At 39.4% G+C, this 22,662-nt stretch overlaps 1 protein-coding gene across 27 annotated transcripts in view; it reads left to right on the forward strand.

The window, feature by feature from the left end:
* The window catches only part of Mical (Molecule interacting with CasL), a 388,129-nt gene that overhangs the window by 355,973 nt on the left and 9,494 nt on the right, over nt 1–22,662 (forward strand). For 21 of the 27 annotated variants that reach the window (XR_010856366.1, XR_010856355.1, XR_010856363.1 and 18 more), the window contains 4 exons: nt 6,093–6,237; nt 9,524–9,632; nt 10,099–10,273; nt 21,132–22,426. Coding sequence is in view for 5 of the 27 variants with exons in the window: in XM_067123006.1 (XP_066979107.1) it covers nt 6,093–6,237; nt 9,524–9,632; nt 10,099–10,273; nt 21,132–21,246 (544 nt within the window). In the remaining 22 variants the exon portion in view is untranslated. The remainder of the gene's footprint in view (nt 1–6,092; nt 6,238–9,523; nt 9,633–10,098; nt 10,274–21,131; nt 22,427–22,662) is intronic. The other 6 variants (XR_010856376.1, XM_067123006.1, XM_067123007.1 and 3 more) reach the window with 1 other exon arrangement.

A 22,662-nucleotide genomic window follows, 5' to 3' on the forward strand; every position in this document is an offset into this window, starting at 1 on the left:
TTAATTAATAAGACTAACAGTTCAACTTAAAACAGTCGTAGGCCTATGTCTACAAAGTTCACACATATGAAGGAGATAAAACAACGATAGTGATGGCAGTTGGAGATGAAAACATTAAAACATAAGAACAGCGAAGACCTCTGAAGTATTATAGTAACATCCTTTAATTAAGTAAAGTATGACAACAGTAAGCAGTATCAGAAAAAGCCCTGTTTAAGGGAAACTGCAGGTAATTTCTCGGACCCACCACTAGTGTTCAGTCGTTTCATGCGCTTACAACAGAGTTGCCAAATAGCGCCAGGTGTCGTTATTATAAGCTGTTGTCTGAAAAGTTTTGAAGTATGTTGCAAAACTTTTTTGAGTGATTGTACATACATACATATACTGTATATATTATGTATGTATGTACATGTATATGTATATGTATATATATATATATATATATATATATATATATATATATATATATATATATATATATATATATATATATATATATATAATGACCTTGACCTCTCATGGGGTCTGCTTACTCTGGTGCGGCTGCTGTACTGTGGGTCACGCTTAAATAAGACACGGGGTAAAATTAACTGATCTACAATAACTAAAACTTACTCAAGGGCCCCAAGTATTTAAGTAAATTAAAATCTACAGTAAACGTGAGTTGGAGGCTGAGTGGGAACCCGACAGAGGTAGCAAGGGGATGTGCACCTTTCCCCTAACTTGAACAAAACCTCACTGCTGTCTGAAATGGAAGCCTGTGGGCATCTTCCTCCAGTCTTCTAGTACCTCACAGCCCCCGATTTCTTCTTTCCTGGACGTGATTAGTTCTGGCACTTCTCCTTAGGCCTATCAGCCAGTCAGTGCCAGGAAAGGTGACGCTATATCCTAACAAACTTTTGGGGGGGTTTCTGGGGGGAGGAAGATTTCTTCTATGTCTGATAGAAGATGACCATTGGCTGGTCCTGTCATGGTGTCCTGTGTGTGTGTGCATGTGCATGTATGTGTATATATATATATATATATATATATATATATATATATATATATATATATATATATATATATATATATATATATATATAATATATATACACACATATATATAAACAGCTCAGCTTCTTCGATAATTCCCGGATTATATAACATTGGCCTTAGTACACATTATGTGATATTTTCAGTCACCAGAGAACTATTCTTTATTCATAAGCCATGAGAAGCCAAAGAAGTTGGAAGGAGGTAAGATCCTTGAGTGGGAAGATAGAATTTTTATGGGGTTTTGCTATCTTCCATATGTTCATGGGTGTGAATACTTTTTTTATTAATATAAATATTCAGTGATACTGTTAATATACTCATAACTGTTGCTAGAGTCTATTTGTGACTATTGCTTGGTTATCTCAGGTAGCACATATAGTTGCCATACATTACATTCTGATCAAGTAACCAGTGTTGTCAAGCTTTGGGCTTTGCTACAGCTTCACCAACAAGAAAAAAGTGGGACTGAGAGAGAGAGAGAGAGTGGGCTTTAATCCCAAAAGAAGCAATAGATGTGCTTCTTGAAAAAAGTAATAAGACTCTTATTAGGAATAGGGGAGAATTCCTAAGCTTAGCATGCAAAGAAAAGTAAATACTCAGTAAAATGAGTAGTCCACAGAGTAGGTGTTGAAAGCAGTAGGATGGGGAAATTGAGGCCACCTGAGGAGATGGACAAACTTCTCTCTCTCATATTAGAATAGTGACCAAAATTTTACTTGCATAAATGAAACATGACATCCATATGCTAGAGAGGAAGATGTAGAAAATTTTATGGAAAGACACATAAAATGGTGGGTATATTAGAGTAGTACCAACTCATTTTATTTTGCTAAAATACGGTTAAGTTTTGGTGCTGTTACCTTACCAACTTAATGATTTCTGAGAACCTTCTAGAGAGCCTCTTTCTCATCAAGGGAATTTTACAGGTGGATTGTTCAAACTTTTGACCACGAAAAGCTCACTTGTAGTAAATCAAGATGATGGAGATTTTAGTCGGGCTTTATATCTTTGATTGGCAAGGAGACAGTTGGGTCCATGGAATCACAGTTTTTTCATATTTCAAGGGGTTGTAGGGATTGAGTCTTACTGAAGGCTTTGAGAATTAATGAGCTGTAGTATTTCCAAGTTGCCTCCCCTTGTTGCTGTTTGGAATTTTCTAGTGAAAATTAATAAAGATGCTTATGTACTGAAATAACAGCTACAGAATTTCAATATTCTGAAGATCTCAAATTATTAATTAATGTTTGTCATTTAAGATTTTGTATGGGGGTCTTGTGAGGCCAATTACACTGCATCTCTGTCAGTCAGTAAAGTTGAGCAACAGTTGGTCTGATTGGTAATTGGATGCGTAATCAAGGAGTGTTTCACATTTTTGATGTTGCAGCCCCTGTGACCATCTGTGGGAACAATGAATGGGGTTACCAGCTGCATCCCAAAAATTAACACTTGTCAAACTTGAAACAAACATTTAATAGTTTGATGTAAGAGCATGATTCACTAACTAATAGATCTTTTAACAAAATTATCAGTTACTGTTATGTCTTCTTCGAGAGCCAGGCATCATTATTATTATTAGTCAAGCTGCAGCCTTTATGGAGGAGGAGAATACTTCAATCCCAAGGGCCTCTACAGGGAAAAGTAAACCAGCTTGGAAAAAAAATCTCGCAGGCTAATCTTGGAAGTGGAAGTTTTGTATGGAAAAGATAACACAGGTGGTCATCCTTCATAGTATCAGCAAAGCCTTCACAAATTAAATGCTTTGCAAGTTGTACAGTTCCAGGCTTTTGAGGATTAAAATGGATATCCTGTGTTGTTACAAGCACTAATTTATATTGTTCCCCACTATTTATGTACTGTTCTAAGCTCATTCTTAGGTATGTAGTGGAGTCCACATTGTCTTTATATTTTCCATCATAGAGGGAGAGTACAGATTAGGTCGTCAGTAGTTACCAAACTAACCAAATAGATGACATGTGAGTCTTAATACACTAAATAATACCATGGTCGAAGGTCTGGGTGTGTCGGGAATGAGGTACACAACCTCCATTCTTATTCTTTATATGCAAAACCTCTGAAGGGTACCATATTTCCTTGCATTGAAGTTGCTCGGATCTCAAAGACACACTCCAATTTTGAGTGTCAAAGTTTAAAAAAAAAAAAAAAAAAAGGCAATATTCACAAATTGATGGCTGTGTTTTGTTTGGTCCACAGCATGCATTCATCTGTCAAAACCTTAACAGACTGTGGCTTCAGCTAGTAGAGCATTTTGATTATTGTAGTTTTTTTCACCTCACACTTTTATGTTTTTTCATGTCCATCAATATTCATATGAAATAAACTTTTCAGAAGTTGACACACTAACGAACTGAAACACTTGAACAGAATACAGGGTAATGTATACGTATGTGTAAACTGCCCAGTCATGTTGCATCAGACATTTCCTTGGCCAAGTGTTTTAGTGAGTGCAAATGGATGGGGCTACAGCTTGTGCTGCTTTGGAAGATTTTTATAGTATTGGGTGTAGGCCTATGTGGCATTTTTTAAAATCTTGGTTAAAGGAAAACTAAACGCCAAAACAGATGTATAAATATGGAATAACATTTTATCGTACCATTACAAAGTAGAAATAGAGTAAAGATTGAAATATAATACATAGATATCATTTTCAAACCTAAAAATATTTTGTGCATTGTTACCAAGCATAGTAAGTAAAGTGTGAATTTTTGAGGAAACTGTCATACAAAAGCATCATATAAAATTTCCACTTAAAAATATTCTTGCTACAGTATGATTTACCCATAGACCTGTTTAATTTACAGTAATTTTACTTTTATCAGCTAATATTCACTTAAAATCAAGGTTGTTTCAAAAGAGCATAGGTACTGATAACATTGATAACATTTAAAATACATCTCGTCTGCCATAATCTGCTGCTACGGGAATGAATCTTTTTGATTATACATGATTTTGTTTTTGTTTTTATAATACTCTTGTTTATTTTGTTTTTTACCTTTGTATAATTTGTACACTTCATCCAGAGATTGTATACAAGAATTATGATTACTGTCTAGCAAAGATACCCTTCCTCAGGGGTTAGAGTAAGCCATTAAAAAATGTAACCTTTGGCCTTTAGGATGTACAGTCAGTTTTTTAGATTTATTTTACGGAAAAATTAGTATCCTTGATGCCAGAATAAGTGGTAATGACCACTGATGAGCAAAAGAGAAGCCATGAACTTTATCCCCTTGACTCCTTGGTAATTGATGCAGTTCACATATACTCATTAACACATGCAATAAAACTAATTTCACTAATGAAATTATGTAATAAAACAAATTTCAATGATGAAAGTATGCTGTATTGCATTCAGTGTAACTGCTGTTGTAATGCTAGATAATTATAGAGTGGTTCTAGTCCCATTTCAGTCATTTACATTTACTGTATTGTTCAACTCTGATTCAAGTGTATTCAGTAAAATGAAATCATTACAAAGTAAGGGATCAGTCAATTTTTTAATTAGAAAAAAAAAGAAAACACCAGTGCCTTATGTTAGTCCCAAAAGAAGTCACAATATTGTGAATGCAAGGATTGGTGACAGTTTCCAAGGGTAGTGGGTAATCCATATAAGCAATGCAATTCAGCAGAGGCTCAATTCAAGTAGGTTTTTATCCTTTTAGAGTAATCTTTTTGTTAATAAAAGGTAAACATACCTTCTCTGTATTTAAATTTCTCTCATTTCTTTTGACTGCCTTTTTGTCTTACTTATGTAATACAGTTGATGTTTACAAAGTTGCTGCTCACGTGAATGCATTGTAGTAAATACAGTAGATTAGTACTGCCATGCACATATTATTTGCTTAGTGTATGCTGCTTATTCACAGTATGTAGAATGTTCACAATTATGTTTTTCTTATGCTTAGTTACTGGGCCAATTCATATGACAGTAAGTGAAGTTGTCGTTTTGGTTTTGTTCATTTTATATTAAAAAAATTACCATTTATTAAGGAATTTGCTTTGATATGCCAGAGGATACTAAAAAATGAATTTTTTATGTCTGTTAATATGCTACAGTACTCCACTGATAATTAAATGAATTTGCTGTGTTATGTAAGTGGTAATGTTATGCAAGCATAACTGTTGAATGAGTTTTATAAGTCTGTACATGATAATATGTGATGCAAATTTTTAAGTTTATTAGTTCTTTTCAATACTAAATGATTTCTTTTCCCTTCAGTTCATTGCAATTCTGTTGTGGTTGGAATTCATTCCCTACCACATACATAGAAGTATGAATGACAAGGGGTATTCTTTAGCATCATTAGAATAGATGTTGGCGTATTGAATTAGTAAGCGTTTTAGGTCTGTGAGTATGTTCCAAGAGTGAATTGATAGTTATTCCAATGAATTTACTTTATTTACTGAACAGGGTAGCTTTGAAGTAGGTCAGTACCCATTTGCAAAAGTTCGATAAGATTGTAATTCACAATCATTTAAAGGTTGGACTAGTTGCATGGCAAGCATTTGAGATGTCTTGAAATGATATACAGTATCACCAAATGCTTACAGGAGTGGGTTGTGATCTACCATGGTGAAATACTTGCAACCCAGCACAAAACTAATTCAAAACTAATTTTTAGATGGAAAACATGTGCCTTTTGTAACACACTAAAGAAGCTTTTCTTCCAGTACTTACTTGTTCATATGTTCTTTTGTATTTTGTTATTTACAGCTCTTGATGTTTCCGAGTACAGTACTAGGTTTCTTGGCATTTTGCCTTTATTATTTTACTCATAAATAAAAGATAACTGAAAGGCAGTTGGCAGATGAAAATGTTTGCTAGAAATTCTTGTATACCTCATTTTCATCCTTGTCTCTTCAGAGCAACATCGTGGAAAATTGTTGATTAGTGGAACCACAACAATTGAGGATAACCAAGTGTTTTTGCTAAATTGTGGTGATTTGCTAGGAACTTAATTTTTTCTTCAGGCTCTAAAAAGAATACAAATGTCAGAATGTGCTTATAATTATATTAATTGACACCATGTTTTGTACAGAGGAAAGTCTTTCGGAAGATGATGGAGGAAGTGCCACAGGTACTCCAGCTGGTACCTTAGACCGTGGCACTCAGGCTCCATGGTCAGGATCTACTCGAAAGCAGCGTAATGCTTTAAAAGTTGCCAGACAAGCTGAGTTGAAAAGGTATGTAATTAACCTGCAATTAACTCTATGAGGTGAGGTCATTTCATCTAGTACAGTAGTTTTACCTTGGTATAATGTTTTAATGTAGGTGTGTAAAATATTACTGATGGGAAACTCTTACTCTGATATGGAGGTAAAAATTATGTATTTTTACAATAAAAAGTTTTCGTACAAACATGTTTATAAAATAGCCGAACTGAGCAGGATGCAACCAGGTACATGAAAAAGTTTTCCAAAATGAACTGTTCCACTAAAAGATGCTTACCCAATTCCATATTACTTAGTTATTTGGCAGTGCTTCTTATTTGGCTATATTAATATCTTATCTGAGAGTGGGGAAGGGAGGAAGGTACTAATTTATTATGAGATCATACTTTATCACAGACCCATTCATAATAAAAAAAAAACCAGAATCACCATTAAAATGGTAGCATCCAAGAAAACATTACTGCCAAAAATCAATGAGGATGGAAGAATGCAAATTGGTAAAGGCATTTCAGAAGGAGTGCTTCCATGTTTTAAGATTTGCAATGAAACGATCTCCTGATTTGGCCAGGGCCATAAGCAACGGGTCTGCAGAGGAAGAAAACCCAAATACAGGCTCCGACTGGTACAAGGGTATGAAGTAGTGCCATTGGTACCAGATGTCTTATGAATGGATAAGAAGAGTGTAACAACTGCAGTTACCCTGTACCTAAGGCAAAGACACTGTTGGTCATGATAGGCTACAGACAGGCAAAGCCATAGCATTACTGTTACAGTGTGAGGAAAACCCCCAGCAGAGAACTTAGCAATGCCTGGTGCTTACCTTAGAGATGGTAGAGGGCACTGGCTGATGAAAGGGATCACAGCTTGTTATAACTTGGAGACTGGAAATTCCATAACCATCATGAAGGTCCAAAATATGACCAAGAGAAGAGCAGAAGATGAAGGCAAGCCATATCCCTGGCAGAAGGCATGTCAGAATCCAGGATAGAAGGGCAGGCTTGTGGACCTTATCAGACCTGAGGAGCCAGCTTCATAGCCAAAATGTAGCAGACCAGTTCCAAGGCTGACCATCTGAAGGAGTGAGGTTTGGAGGCAAAGGGACTCTCTGCCAACAGACTCCGACACTAGTGAAGGAAGACAAGTTGTAGAACACCATCTGTGGATGCTCCAAAAAAGTCAAACAAATACCTGACCCCCCAGGCTTCCTGTGACCTGTCACACATCCAGGTACCCATTTGAATTGACTTGAAGCAGTTAACCAGTCAAAGACTAGGGCACTGAGCACTGGCCAAGAAGGTCGGTCAGTACAGCAGTTACTGAAAACCTCAATAGAACCTCAAAAGATCAAGTATCATTTCACTGGGTATGGAGGTCTTCATTAGGCTTCCCTTCCCCTGCGTTCCCCAGCAACACCATGGAAACAAACTGCTACAGAAACATAGCAGGCAACTGCATAAACAGCAAGGAAAATACAGAATGAGCTGTTAAGAAAAGAGGGGAGACCATAGAACTTGCTGTCAAGGAATACCAGCAAGTCTAAATGAAGGGCCAGGTGGAGGATAGCTATAAGATGAAGTCCGACTTAATGGCACAGGAGACAGTGGTAGAACAAGGACACATGGACTTTGGAGCAACAGGGAGCAAAAATTTTCTCAAGACTGATAAACTATCATAGAAGAAGGAAGCCATACAGTAGCCCAAGGATGTTCTTTAAGAAGACTCTGGAAAACTTTTACCACTGGTCGGAAAACCCTGTGGTTTCTGTAGGAGAGGTAGAAACTATTGTGAAAAAGGCTGAGAACATAAGATTCCAGGAAATCACAGACCTTAGAAGATGAAAATAAATACTGTAGCGGTAGCAAGAAGAAGCATTGGTTGCACAAAAGACTTGAAGAATTTTAGGAGGCCATGGGAATCAAAGACCAAACACAAGCAGCAGGTGATAAGTAGTATCATTTTCAGAGGAGTCACTGTAAAACACATTAGTGAAGGATGTCACCGCACAAGGGAGAGAATACAAAAAGGCCTGAAGGTGTGGAACAATCCCAAGAAGGTGAGATAAACTGAGGACTGCTCGCAGTTATGGCAGTGGTCGTGCAAGCTGGAACGTTTGAGCACACAGGAGCAGCTGAGAGAATGTGATAGTACCCAAGCTGGTGCCACCAACCAAACCAATGTTGTTGACTTCATAGATCTGACAAGAGGGAGGAAGAATTTTATGCAGTTCCAAAGCGGTAGAAGCCATGACAGTGGCAACGTCACAGGTGTGGGAAGGAAGCACTGAGACCATTAGAATCGGTAGTAGCAGCAGCAGACTTGTATACCCAAGATAATGATGGCAACAGAACCATCGGAAGATAGAAGGCTTACAGAATGGAGCTGGGCACAGTGATGCAGAGACAAAAACATTGCTGTTCCATCTAGAAAGACCACTAATCATGGTTGCTACTGAAGCACCCAAAACATTGAAAGACATCCATGGTGTGAAGGAGTTCCATACAGAAATTTAGTGATGTCACCACTGTGGCAAAGGCCAATGAAGGATCAAAGGTCCAGAAAAGGAAAAACAAAATAAAAATGGCCTGAACAGAAGAGCCAAGCAAATGAGGAGTGTATTGGAATTGGAGGAACACTTACCAAGCAAGCAGAATTTACTTAGGGCCAGTGCATAACTGCTGCATGAGGGAAACTCGGGGGAGTATAACTCTTGTAATAATCCAAACATAGAGTGCAAGAGAAGTCACTGTAAAGAAAGCATCCACAGCAAGGACACGATCATCACCAGCAAAGGCACAACGTGTAGTAACACATGGTAACATGCTGGTGTCAGGGCATTATAAAAAAGCATGGAGAAGGGCAGCACGTCATCACTCAAAATAGGTGCACAGTAGAATAAGAACCTTTATATACCTCAAGTATGGAAAGTTGTCTAAGCATGCATGTTAGATCTATTCTCTATGGACTTTTATTTTTTAAAAGTGCACCTGGATGCAGCCTGCAGAGTTTAGATGACTGGATTTATGATAAATCTTATTTGTACTCTAAGCGTGCTTATAAAAATTCACACTGTAAGCTGCATCAGTGGTAGGGACTGCTGACCATTCTTTTTACTTTGCATTGAAAAATTTTTTGGTAATAGATAAACAGTCTGCAGTCATCTACGATTTAGTGCTTGTAGTCCATTTTTTGTCATGAATTGTTTAGAGTAGGTCATTAAAAAATAAGACAAGGTTCCTAGTATATCAAGGAATTTCACTGTAATAGTGTTGTTTTAAAAACTTGGATATAATTTTACCAGGCTAAGGATGGCTCAGGAGATACAGCGTCAACTTGAGGAATGTGAAGTAAAGACAAGAGAGCTTGAGGAAAGAGGAGTTGCTGTAGAAAAAGCTTTAAGAGGAGAAAATGTATGTAATATTGGATGCATTTTGTTATTTGTGATTTACCATACATTGATGACTGAAAAATTGTACCATGCATACTTTTTGTTAGCTTGGATGTTGAATTTGTGTACTTAGTCATATCACTTTCATGGCATCCAAGTAAAAAATATCTAGCAAAAGTAAATTCTCGATTTGTATGATCAAGTCAATTGAATTTTTTAGGAATTAATGATATCTAAGTACAAAGGTCTGCCCCAGAATTTTTTCATACAGGATCTGTGCATAGAAAAAGACCAATCCAGCAGCAGAGGATGGAGTAGAGAAGTGTACTTGTTGTGAATTTATGAAAATGAATATACTGTAACTAGTTAGAACATAAAAAGTTTGTTTTCTTCTGGATGGTTGAACAGAAGTGTGATACCGTAGTTATCAAGTAATCTTGAACTTCATGCAAAACTTAATAGTAATTCTATTGCATTATTTTTACCAGGGAGGAGCCAGTCGAGACGAAGCAGAGCTAATAAGTGACTGGTTTTCCATGGTGCATGAGAAGAATGCTCTCGTTAGATGGGAACAGGAACTTATGGTAAGAGCCAAGGAGCTTGAACTAGAGGATCGGCACGTCAGGTTGGAACATGAATTGCGACATCGCATGGCTTTGTCAGGTATTGATTTTTTGTTTTGAAATTGCAAATTTGTAAAGTCATGAATAAAAAATTTTTCCACATTTTTTGTTTCTTCATGATCTCAGAGTTTCTTCAGATTCAGAGTAAAAATACTTGGTAAGTGTGATTGTAAGGGGCTGTAGAATGTTAACTGTACAGGTAGTGCTTGAGTTACGATAATTCACCGTGCGATAATTTTGCAATGGGGTTAACAGTTAATACTGATACAACAGTATTTTGAAAATACAATAAACCCCCTGTGTTTGGCAGGGATGCATACCACACCCCCTGGCAAATAGCTAAAACCCACGAATACTTAGAACCCTTCTAAAAACACTTAGAACTGACTATTTTGATAGTTCAAACACACAAAAGAAACTAAAAATACTTATACAGGTATTATCCTACTTATGATGGGGTTAGGTTCCAAAAAAACCCATAGCTTGTTGGAAAAAACGTATCTCGAATATAGCGTAGCCTACACTAGGGTATTCGGTACCATGTACAGGCAGTCCCCGGTTATCGGCAGCCTTGGTTACTGGTGATCCGGTTTTAAGGCACTTGTCTAGCGATGACGATAACCAGATTTTCATTGCTGATAACCAGTTATTGGCACTGATCGCCTCTTATCGGCGGCGCTGATCACCGGTTATCGGCGCTACTAACCGGTTATCGGCACCGCTAACCGGGAATCAGTTTTTGGTTGTCGTCATGCCTTCGGGAACAGAACCCCGCCAATAACCGGGGACTGCATGTATACATATATGGTAGCCTAGCCTACACTATAAAGTATACTCTGTCCATATATGGTATAGTAATTATTAATATCAGCTAATTCTGGAGGTTCAAGCACAGTGACTTATGATAATTCAATACAAAGAGAAATTGGGTAACAAACAAGAATTAGCTTAACCTACAGTATGGTATATCATATACATATATGGTAGCCGAGCCTACATTATAACATAACGAATATGCATCTTTTCCATGGATCTTTTAAAATGATATGTTAACCTACAGTATGGTATATCGTATACATATATGGTAGCCGAGCCTACATTATAACATAACGAATATGCATCTTTTCCATGGATCTTTTAAAATGATATGCTGTAATTCACTGTATCCAGTAATATTGTATATATTCTTATATCACTTTTGTATTATAAATTGCGATCGTAGCAATCAATGTTTTGGTTTGGAAATCGATTATGCGGTAAGCTATTTAGCCGTATTTAACTCAGTTCAGAGCGCTTTTCTTGCTTCTAGTTAGCGTAAATGAATCTCTAGATACTTTATTTATATGGGGCAAGGTTATTTTTCATTATATGAAGTGTTTTTAAGTCGAAATCTACCTTAAATACGTCTTGTTGTGAAATTAATTTAGTTATTTTTTTGTTGATAGATGACGTTGGCCCTTTAGGGGTATTTGTTTTGTGCAAAAAATAAATCAAGATTCTGTTCGCTATTTTCACTTGATTTCATCATAACACGAGCTTTATGTATTTATTGTTTGTCGGCGTAAAAATACCAGTAATGTGTTCTTTCATGTTGCCAATGCACGATAATTTATAGTCATTAGCAGCTTGAACATTTTCTCAGCTTCAGCTACAACTTGCAGCTTAAATTTAGCAGTATATTTCCTTGCCGATCTTTTATCCATACTGAATGAATAAGGTTATGATGTAAAAATATATCAGTCCTATTCTACTTAACTTCATTTGTACTATAACTACGGTAATTGTGTGTTACCATACGATGGTTGAAATACAAGCAAAACGGCTGTTATCTGATTTGGTGATAAGCAGAACAACAGTTTCTCATTTGGTTGTGTATGGCTGTACGCATTTACGCAAGAGTATAACGTTACTAACAATACTTTTATCATTCTCTTTTACTTTTTAACTAGGAGATGGGATAAAGAGATGGAGGAAAAGAAGTTGGTATATTGTAATTTGGTCTCTCTCGCTGCCTGATTGTACGCTGCTGCATGCACCCGCGCAAAATTTAAAAATATTTTATAAATATTGTCATATTGGTATTAATTGCTTATCCCATTGCAAAATCGAATTATCATAAGGCGAATTATCGTAACTCGAGTACTACCTGAGTATTTTAATAGTTTTATCACAAAAAGTGCATTTAATCATGAAAATGAGATGAAAATACAGTATTTAGTGAATATTTCTCAGTGAAAAATACCGTGAATGGGCGAATTTTCCACAAATAATGGGTAGATACGTTCCAAAGAGAAATCTGTGAGTACGTGAGTCCGTGAATCATGAGAACGCGAATACGTGGGGGTTTACTGTATTGGAAGGCGAATTATCGTAACTCGAGCACTACCCGGGTACCTGAGTACTTTAATAGTTTTATCACAAAAAGTGCACTTAGTCATGAAAATGATATGGAAATACAGTAATCAGTCAAAATTTTTCAGTGAAAAATACTGCGAATGGGCAAAATTTCTGTGAATAATGTGTATACAGTGTATGTTCCATAGAGAAATCCGCGAATCGTGAGAACACAAACACAGGGGGTTTACTGTAAGTGTTTTGGGGGGTGGTGTCAAGTATTCGCAGATTTTAGCAATTCACAGATGGTTGTAGTCCCTATCCCCCACAAATCCTGGGGGTTGACTGTAGTATAGGCTAGGCTACCATACATATATAGGTGGTGCTGAATACTGTAGTATAGGCTATGCTAAATTATGGATAAGTTTTTTCCAACGAATGATGGGGTTTTTGGAACGTACCCCGTTGTAAGTAGGATAATACCTGCACTTTTGCCAACAGTACTGTTTATCCATCCATTCATCAATTTGTTACCGAACTTCCACCCCCTTGTATCTGCACTATCTACTGTATCATTAAAGCCGCCTTCTTGAGTGTTGCATGCTTCACATCCAAAAATGGTGCACAAAACAAACATGAACAATAAAGAGTTGCAAGGCATATTTAAAGTAACTAGAAGAAATGCTTTTAAAAGAGGATTGCTAGTATATTAATGTTTGTTCTGACACGTATGCAAACATGCTTTCATATACAGTATGTGGAGTACCTCACACTTGCTCCGCTCTGGCTGTTATTGAACTGTCTGTGGAAAACAAAATCCTAATGCTAGACCTGGGTCACGTATGACCTGGATCAACCTACCATTGTCCATTGTGCTCGAAGCCACAATAGTGATCACACCTTTTTTTGAGCTGTCTCAAGTATGTACTCCCCGTGCCTAGTTGTTATTGGGCCATGTTTACCACACCTGCTTTCCTCTTTGAGGAAGAGAATAGTATGCAAAATAAATGTTGGTTTTCTTTTTGGGCAGTATTCCTTCCTTGCCCATGTAAATAACATAGTTGGGAAGTGTATTTTTCTTTGAAAGAAGTCCTGGGGTCAAAAATAGTGAATCTTTGTTCTCACATGGTCGTACATGCACATGAATCCCTGGCATACCTAGTGTTTATGTGCTATCTTCTCTCTCTTCCGATAGTGATGGAAGAAAAAGACAGAGGGAGAAGACCACCCCCATCTTCAAAGAACCACCTTCTCTGCAAACTCCTCCATTCTCTGTGATGCCCAGTAAGGATCTTTCCTCCCACCAAGTCCACAGCTAAGAAGAAACTAGAACAGGTCTTGCAGGCTCTTTTCCAGTTCCTCAAGAATGAGGTACCGGACAGCAGCTTGATGGGGTTGGGGCGGCAAGCATGGGGACCAGCAAGAGGAGCATCAGGCCAAAGTCGTCTTAAAGCCCTTCCCAACTGATCAAATACCAGAGGGTAGAAGAGCAGACCCGCCGGTGAGGAAGTTGGATGGAATGGAGATCCCCCTTAGTGGAGTCATACCTCTCCTTCAGACCATCGTCGGCAGCTGGACTCTCTTCAACAAGATGGGATAGAGACCATCTGGGACCAACTTCCAGCAGATGAAGGTCATTGCCACAAAGGGGCCACTCAAGAAGGAGGATCATGTCCCGTTACTCGACAGATCAGAGCGGGAACACTGGCGCCACCACAGTAGTGGTTCATCCTGGTACTCTGCCAGGAGGAGTTCCTGATCTCACTCGAGAAGCAGGTCATGGAGGCACCCTTCCTCAAGATAGGAGCAAGGCAGCAGAGCTCTATGCCTCCTCTCCTCTCACAATTCCAGCACCATTCACCGAAACAGGATGAAGGGAAGAAATCAAGAGATTGCCTCTCTTGTTTGGGAGACAGGTCTCGGGAACGACCCTACTTGAAGGACAGCCGCAGCAGAGCAGGGTCCCAAGCACCTCCCTATTATTACAGGCACCAGTCATTAGGATGGGACCACCTGGCAGAATGGGACAGAGATCAGGACTCCCTGGGATCCACTACTCCAGGAGAAGGAACAGTCTGGGAAGAAGTGGGAGACTCCTCCCTCCTGGACGTTCCAGATGAGGAGAGGGGTTTTGCAGACTTTGTCCTTCAGGTCTGTAGGAAGTTGGACCTAGTGGAACCTGACGACATGGCATTTGGGGAATACCCCTGCTTCTTGTACCTGGAGCTCATGGCTGATAGTCTACCAGAGGCCAAACAGACAGTACAGCCTCCTTGGTCCCCGTTGGTTACAAGAATTATGAAAGAGTTGGACGCCTAATAGTGGAAGAGGAGGGTTTTTGAGCCTCTTTCAGGTCTTATAAGTTGCTTCCCCATGATTTCCCTGCCAGTCCAAGTATTACCTACCAGAGGAGGCCAGTTCCCTTCCTATGAATATAAGTTTGTCAGTCTGCCAGCTTTCAGGCAATGTCCGCTGGATAGTCTCCAACAGATTGGCATGAAGTTCATCAGTGGTAATGAACCAGGAGGTGAAGTTAGGAAGGACGTTGAGGGCCATCTCCTGGCTGGATAGTGGCTCAGAAACAAATCGCAGTCAACAGTTGGTTGAGTCTGAGAAGTACCCCCCTATTGGAGGTGTTTACCTACATCCCACCTGGAGGTATTGAGCCAAGCGGTTAGGGAGAAGAGGGAAGATGCTCAGGACTCCCTCTCCTTAGTGTCACTCAGGTCGGTCCCAAGAAGGTGGTCCACTGGCCTTGTGCAAGACCATCAAGGTAAAGCATGGGAAGAAGGCAGCCAGGCCTTCCGTGCCATTCAGCTCCTCTGACCCAAAAGGTGGAACAGGACAGGGAAGAAAGGAAAGGAGGTTCTAGACAAGGCTCCAAGCCTCCCAACCCCAGACCTGCTGAAGGTGGGAGACTGTCTTGGGAGCAAATGGCTGGTGTGGTAGCTGTGCAGAGTGGAGGAGTGGAGAGTCCAGACCCTCAGGAAGGGATGCGTTCTACCTTTCAAGCTAAAACCACCATTGGCGTCAGAACCATTTGAGTTCCCCTCTTACTGGAGTGACTTGCCCTGCAGCAGGAGATCAGAGACTTGCTACAGAAGGGGGCAGTAGAAGTCTTAGAGGACAGCACACCAGGCTTGTACAGCTGCCTCTTCCTGGTGTAGAAAGCATCAGGTGGATGGAGACCCATCATAGATCTGTCGGCCCTGAACAGTTTCCTGTGACTGAGACTGTTCAAGATTCGAGACAGTGCGGTCAGTCATTGCATCAGTCAGGGAAGGAGACTTCGTGATCTCGTTAGGCCTGCAAAACCCGTACCTCCGCATCCCTATGCAGCCCTCCTTCAGGGAGTTCCTGCGATTTGTCTCCCAGAAGGTCAATACCAACCCTGGGCCCTCTGCTTTGGCCTCGCGACAGTCTCCCAGGTTTTCACCCGAGTGTTCCAACTGGTGTCAGAATGGGCCTACAGGAAGGGTATCAGACTGCGCAGGTAGGCAGTCCCTGGAATATGGTGGGGGTTCTGTTCCAGTGGCCTGCCATAAGTCGGAAATTGCCGTAACTCAAATATCGTAAAAAAAAAATTTATAGTGCCAACAAGTTAACAGCGCTTATGGCACCATTACGGCGCTGTAATCCGAGCATGGCGCCGTTAAGGTACCCAATTTTTTTATGAATATATTTGAAAAAGCACCATAAGTACGGGTTCGCTGTAGGCCAAGACAGCCATAGCCTGGGGACTGCCTGAACCTGGATGACTGGCGTATACTAGCACCTTCAGCATAGAAAGCCGCAAAGACGAGGTTAACCAAGCTCCTAAAGGTATCCAACTCCTTCCTGTCCAACTGCTGCCAGCCATTGAAGAAGTGGCAAGTCTTGGTTTGCTATCTGATGTCCTTGGAGAAATTGGTACCCATGGGCAAGACTCTTATTCATCCCTGCAATGGAAAATGAAGAAGGGGGAAAGACACATGCTAAAATGAAGGATATAAGTGTGACACGAAAGGTACTGGAAGATCTACAGTGGTGGAGGGACCCAGAAAACCACCTGTGGGAGTTGCAGTTAAGTCATCCACACCCAGAGATGCTGGTATACTCAGACGCATCCTGAAGGGGTTGGGACACCCACCTGAATGGCACATGTGTTTCAGGGGCATGGGACAAGGAGCAGCATCACCACATCAACGTCTTGGAGATGCAAGCAGTTTGGTTGGCACTCCAATACTTCCAAGATCTTCTCCAGGGAAAGTCCACGGTCATCATGAGCAACAACACCGTGGTGGTCGCGTACGTAAACAAGCAAGGGGGCAAAATTTCCCACGACCTAAATGACATAGCAGTGGAAATGCAAGACTGCTCAGAGAACAGGGGACTGCTGCTGGCAGCCAGGTACATCCCTGGGAAGAAGACCATCATAGCAGACCAACTAAGGAGAGCAGACCAAGTAGTTTGGACAGAATGGTCATTGGAATAGGGCAAGTGGACAGGTTGCTCAAATTGTGGAGGCCCCAAATTGGAATCTGTTCGCCACAGTGAGGAACAAGAAGTTACGCTTGTATTATTCTGTGGTCCCCAACCAAAGAGCTGTCCTTCAGGACGCCTTCCAGCACCCATGGGACAACCTGGATGTGTACGTCTTCCCCCAATCCAACCAACTGAGGAAGGTCATCAAAGGTTGTTTGTATCTCAAAGCCTGTGCATGACACTCGTAGCTCCAAAGTGGCCCCAAGCAGAATGGTATGCAGACCTCCTCCACCTGCTAGTGGACATACCAAGGCAACATACCCCCGCTCCCACCCTGCTGAAGCAAGAACGCAGTGGGCGGTATCATCAGGTGGGGCCTCCCTCCATCTTCACGGGCTATCCAGTAACTCCCTAGAAAGAAAGTTTTTCAAGAGAAGTTGCAGAGGTCATCTCCAATCCCTTCAGTCCCTCATCCCTTGGTCTGTACCAGGGAAAATGGAAGGTTGGTGCAGTGGGAGGGATCTCTGTCCCCTTAAAACATCTTTGAAGGATGTGGCGAAATTCCTTCCCTTCTTGCGTCAAGAGGATTCCCATTCTGTGTCTGCAATTAAAGGTTACAGGGCCGCCCTCGCCTGAGTGTTCAAACCTAGGGGCTTAGACCTTTCAACGTCACTGGAACTGTCAGACACGATCAGAAACTTCAAAAAGAGTTGCTCCCCTCATAAGTTAAAACCCCCAGAGTGGAGCGTAACCAAAATCCTGGCCTCCCTGAGACGACCACCCTATGAACCACTCAGAAGGGCGTCAGACCAGGACTTTACCCTTAAAGCAGCTTTTCTGTTGGCATTGGTGTCAACAAAGGATGGGAAACTGCATGTCCTCACATACAGCATTACTCACACCTATGGTTGGACATCGATTGGCTTCACCTTCTTTCCTGAGTTCATGGCAAAGACCCTGAACTCTGCCTCCCATGAAGCAAGATTTGATGGGTTTTCTGTTCCCTCATTGAAGGACTTCGTAGGAGCCAAAAAGGACGCAATGTTGCTATGCCCCTGTGAAAGCCCTCAGAGCCTACCTCAAATATACAGCCTTCTACAGACTGGCCTGTCAGAGACTTTTTGTAAGTACAGGTCAGGAGAAGTGAGAAATTTCAAGGAATACCTTCTCTTTATGGCTGAGAGAGATGATCATGAAGGCCCACCAGTTCGACCATAGCAGAGATCCTTGTTCAGCCAGAGTCAGGACTCATGACATTAGAGAGATAGGACCATCTGTGGCATTGAAGAAACACCACTCAGTTGGTCAGGTCCTCTGGGCAGGGGTCTGGAAGAGGCAGACAACACCTCTTTCTACCTCAAGGACAACACACAAGTCCTTAATACCTTCACCTTGGGTTCGGTAGTAGCTGTGCAGCATGTCATATGATGACACAGAGGCCTATGGGAACTCCATCTAGAGAGGGAAGACATCATCGGAAACATCATGAGGCCTGTGGTATAGGTCCTTTGCATGCCCTTGGGTTACTTGGTAGGAACACTCCCACATAGGTACCTGACAGAGATTGTCCTCCTGCCTTCAGGTGAGGCTCCGCATGTATGAAAGCGTAGGTCTGTATATGTGTCAGAACAAATAACAAATTAAAAAGGAAATTTGTATTATTCCTAACATACAAACCAACGCTTTCATATAGGTAAATTTTACCCTCCTAGGAGGATGAGCATAGCTGCATACAGGCTGACTCACAATGATTGAGGGTAGGTTGACCAGGTTACATGTGACCAAGGTCTAGCATTAGGATTTTGTTTTTCATAGACAGTTCAGTAACAGCTGAAGTGAAGCAAGAGCAAGGTAGTCCACATAGGTATATGAAAGTGTAGGTTTGTATGTTAGGGAAAATACAAATTTCCTTTTTAATTTGTTATTTTGGTGGCTGTGATGACAGATGAGATGTATTTGAAGTTGTAAATGCACAAGCAAGTAGAAATAAAAAAACTGGGGAGTCACTGTTAGAATCAGGAAGTTGTTATTACCATGGCAACAGCTTGAATAGGGGCTGTTTGTACTTGAGTATTTTGATAATGCTGGTGGTGGTTAATTTATGACCTAACTTCCCTATTTTAACTCTTGTGATAGGCTATACTATGTTAAGTTATCTGGAGCAGACTTTCAAGTATTTTGACAATTATGAAGAGGTGTTGAGAATCCAACCTTCATGGATAACAGGGACCAAGTATGTTATAATTTGAAAGTCTTCACTTGGTATTGCTATTGGAGCTCCATTGTTAATATGGTAGAGTGCAAGGTGTTTTTATTGTAACAAAGCATGAGGTCTTCAATAAATATTCTATAGAACATTGAATCAACCTTCTGCTTAGCAGATGCTATCATGACAGCAGAAAGCAAGTGTCAAAGAGATCATAGCTCTAGCATCATAACACTAGATTATATATGGGACCAAGTGATGTATGCTGTATCATGCTTCTCACAACCTGCAAAAGTTTAAGTATACTGTATTGCTTTGTAACCGTCTAGTCTGGCCTATTGTGTGAAAATTTAAATCTGATTTGTCAGGTACTGTATGCACTGTAATTCAGAAGATTTTTACCATACTTATACAAGTTTTAGTTCATAGTGCTATATGCTGATAATTCCATTGTTAAAAGTACCTGTATATGAAAAAATGTGAAGAATCTTTTATAAATATTTCTTCAATAGAGAACAACTTGATATTGTTTAGTTACTGTAAACAAGCTTTTAGAATGTGTTGGGGTGTATCTCAGAACAGTGTTTATGGGGTATCATGAAAATAGCAAGAATTCATGTTTTTTAGTGCTCCCAACATTGATTTACTTTTAATAACCCTCTTTCAATCAGAAGACTGTTTCACATTAAAGACACCCTCCTGGAGTTGATGCATACCTGCATAGCTTACAAGTTTAATTACCCTAAATGTAATTTTGGGACCTATGTGGGATGTGCAAAGCACCTAGTTAAGGTACGCATCGACTCTCATAGGGGTGTCAGCCATCGTACAGGCTTAACTTTAAGCAAAAAAGAAAATAGTGCCATTAGACTTCATGCCATATCTTGCTACCATCACATACAGTACAGTGATTTTCAAATACTTGGACAAACAAAAAACAGCCATTCACCTCCCTTTTTAGAGTCCCTCCATATTAAACAAAAATTACCAACACTCAATAGCCAAACCACCTCTGTTCCATTGTTCATTGCATAGTTTGCTTTTTTTTTCCCTCTTTCTTTTTTCCCCACACCACTTTACCCTCTTCCATTTGCAGTCTTCAAACTCATCCAATTGTCATGTATTACATTATCATTAATATTTTGAATATTCATTGCTTTCTCTCAGTATGTATCTGCTTAGTGATTTTATTTGACAATTTCTGCTTAGTACATAATCTCTTATTACTTAGTCATTGCTCTTTTGTCAGTTTTGATTTGCAGTTAACTTAGGTTTTTATGTTCATTTTTCACTTAGTATTATTATGTATTTTAAAGTGTTGTCAATTATAAATGTTTTAATACTTTTAGATCTAGTCAGTCAATATAGCTTTTGTACTGTTTCTCTGTATTTTTTATGTCATTCTATAGGTAAGTGACCCTGATGATGGGAAAAGTTATGTATTCCTGAAAGCTGGGCTGTGCCTCTGTTATATTCTAAGAAATAACAATGTCTGCAGTGTTATCACATCTTCTGGCTATCCTGTTCCACCTTAATTGAATTAATTGAGTTATTTGAATACCACATAAAGCTTTTTTTGGAAGTGATCAGTAATAGAAGTTTTATGGCTGTTAACTGTATATAGCTCTGCAAAATTTAAGCGTTTTTCTAAAAATAAGCATGTTTTTGAGAAAACTTACTGTATTTTTTTTTTTTTTTTTTTTTTTTTTTTTTTTTTTTTTTTGAGAAAACTTACTGTTTTTTTTTTTTTTTTTTTTTTTTTTTTTTTTTTTTTTTTGAGAAAACACTGTTTTTTTTTTTTAGAAAACTTTTTTTTTTTTACTTTTTTTTTTTTTTTTTTTTTTTTTTTTTTTTTTTTTTTTTTTGAGAAAACTTACTGTATTTTTATTTACAGAACGTGAAAAATCCAGAGAAGACATTGATCGTGAGGGCACCATCCTTGCAGAAATGTTGAATATTTTGGAGCAAAAGGATGCTCTAGTCACCATGTTAGAGGAGGACAGACAGAGGTGCGACCACAATCACCTTAGCCCAAATATCCCTTTCTTCTGTGCTAATCTGTCTGTTACTGTTGACAAGTTTCCTAAGCATATTGTTGTGTGCCCTTATAACATACCTTTTACACAAAGTACAATGAAACAATACTCAGATTTGACTCCTAGACATCATAAAATTTCCAGTAGTTATTCCTTTTTAGCTACTGTACTTCATCAGCCTTCTTTTAAACCTAATTCCAACTTACAACAGACAACTTGTAAAGCTTTCTCCATCTCTAATTTTGTAAATGAAAAGAAGCTCAGTACAACTTCACCAGTGCATGATAGTTCCTGTGTCCATTCCACTTCAAATTGTGCCATGCTGTCTGGTAAGAAAATGTGTAGTTTCAAGAAGGCAAGTCACTGCAAAGAGAAAGGTTGCAGTGATGGTCCTTACTGCCAAACCCTGATTAATCATCAGAAGGAAGTCATTGGTAGTCCAGATGAATATTTAAACGTAAAGAACAGCACCATCCAAGGATTAGATTCTAGTGATGAGATGTTAGCTAAAACAAATTTAATCTTAGATTTTAAAGAACTGAGGAATTCAGTTCCTTTATTGTTACAGTCTCAAGGGTCATTTCCCAGGGGTAGGAACGTTGGTATTTTTCATGGTCATAATCAGTCCTCATATTCTTTCTTTAATAAAGCATGCAGTTGTGCTCTTGTAGTAGTTTGTGTTGGCATTTTACCTTATATTTTTGGTTTTTTGCCCATAATCTTGAGTGAAAGCCACAGAGGTCAGTCACCTTTTTGATTAGAAGACTGTTAGCATGACTGCAGGCTGTCACTAATTATGTGATATGTTGTATTCTGGTACAGGTTACGTAATTATTTGGTTTGTACCTAGATGCATTAAGTTTTTAAGAATGATGGTGCATGCTTACTGTATTGTCTTATAACCCACGTGTAAAATGGAACTAGCCAGTAGTGCTATGTAAATAAACTACGTACCATATATGTATTGTAAAAAAAAAACTTTTGAATAGTATTGTATAAGAATCATTGCATGGTGATGTAAATGTGCACTTTTACATGAAACTACCAAGACAAGTGAGACAGACCACTCCTCTTAGCCCCCCTCCCTCACGCTCTTCCTTCTGGATGGCTGGCTGGCAGACATGCAGTTGTCCTGGCTGGCCTCACCCACCCTGTAAGTTTTCATAGTGTTACACCAAAACAGCCATGACTAACATTGAAAATGCCATTTTCTGCTTTTTGATAGACTAACATTTAGCTCTACATACACACTGCTGGTGAATTTCTTAAAATGAAGAAAATGTATATTGTAGTTTCCTGGTAATATAGTTAGGCCCTAAATATGTAGCCATATTAGTGACTTAAAAAAAATGGTCTAAATCCCAGATGACAAAGATTTAATGGCTATCC

This window comes from Macrobrachium rosenbergii, chromosome 21 (genome assembly GCF_040412425.1).
Source record: "Macrobrachium rosenbergii isolate ZJJX-2024 chromosome 21, ASM4041242v1, whole genome shotgun sequence".
In the NCBI taxonomy this organism is placed as follows: domain Eukaryota; kingdom Metazoa; phylum Arthropoda; class Malacostraca; order Decapoda; family Palaemonidae; genus Macrobrachium; species Macrobrachium rosenbergii.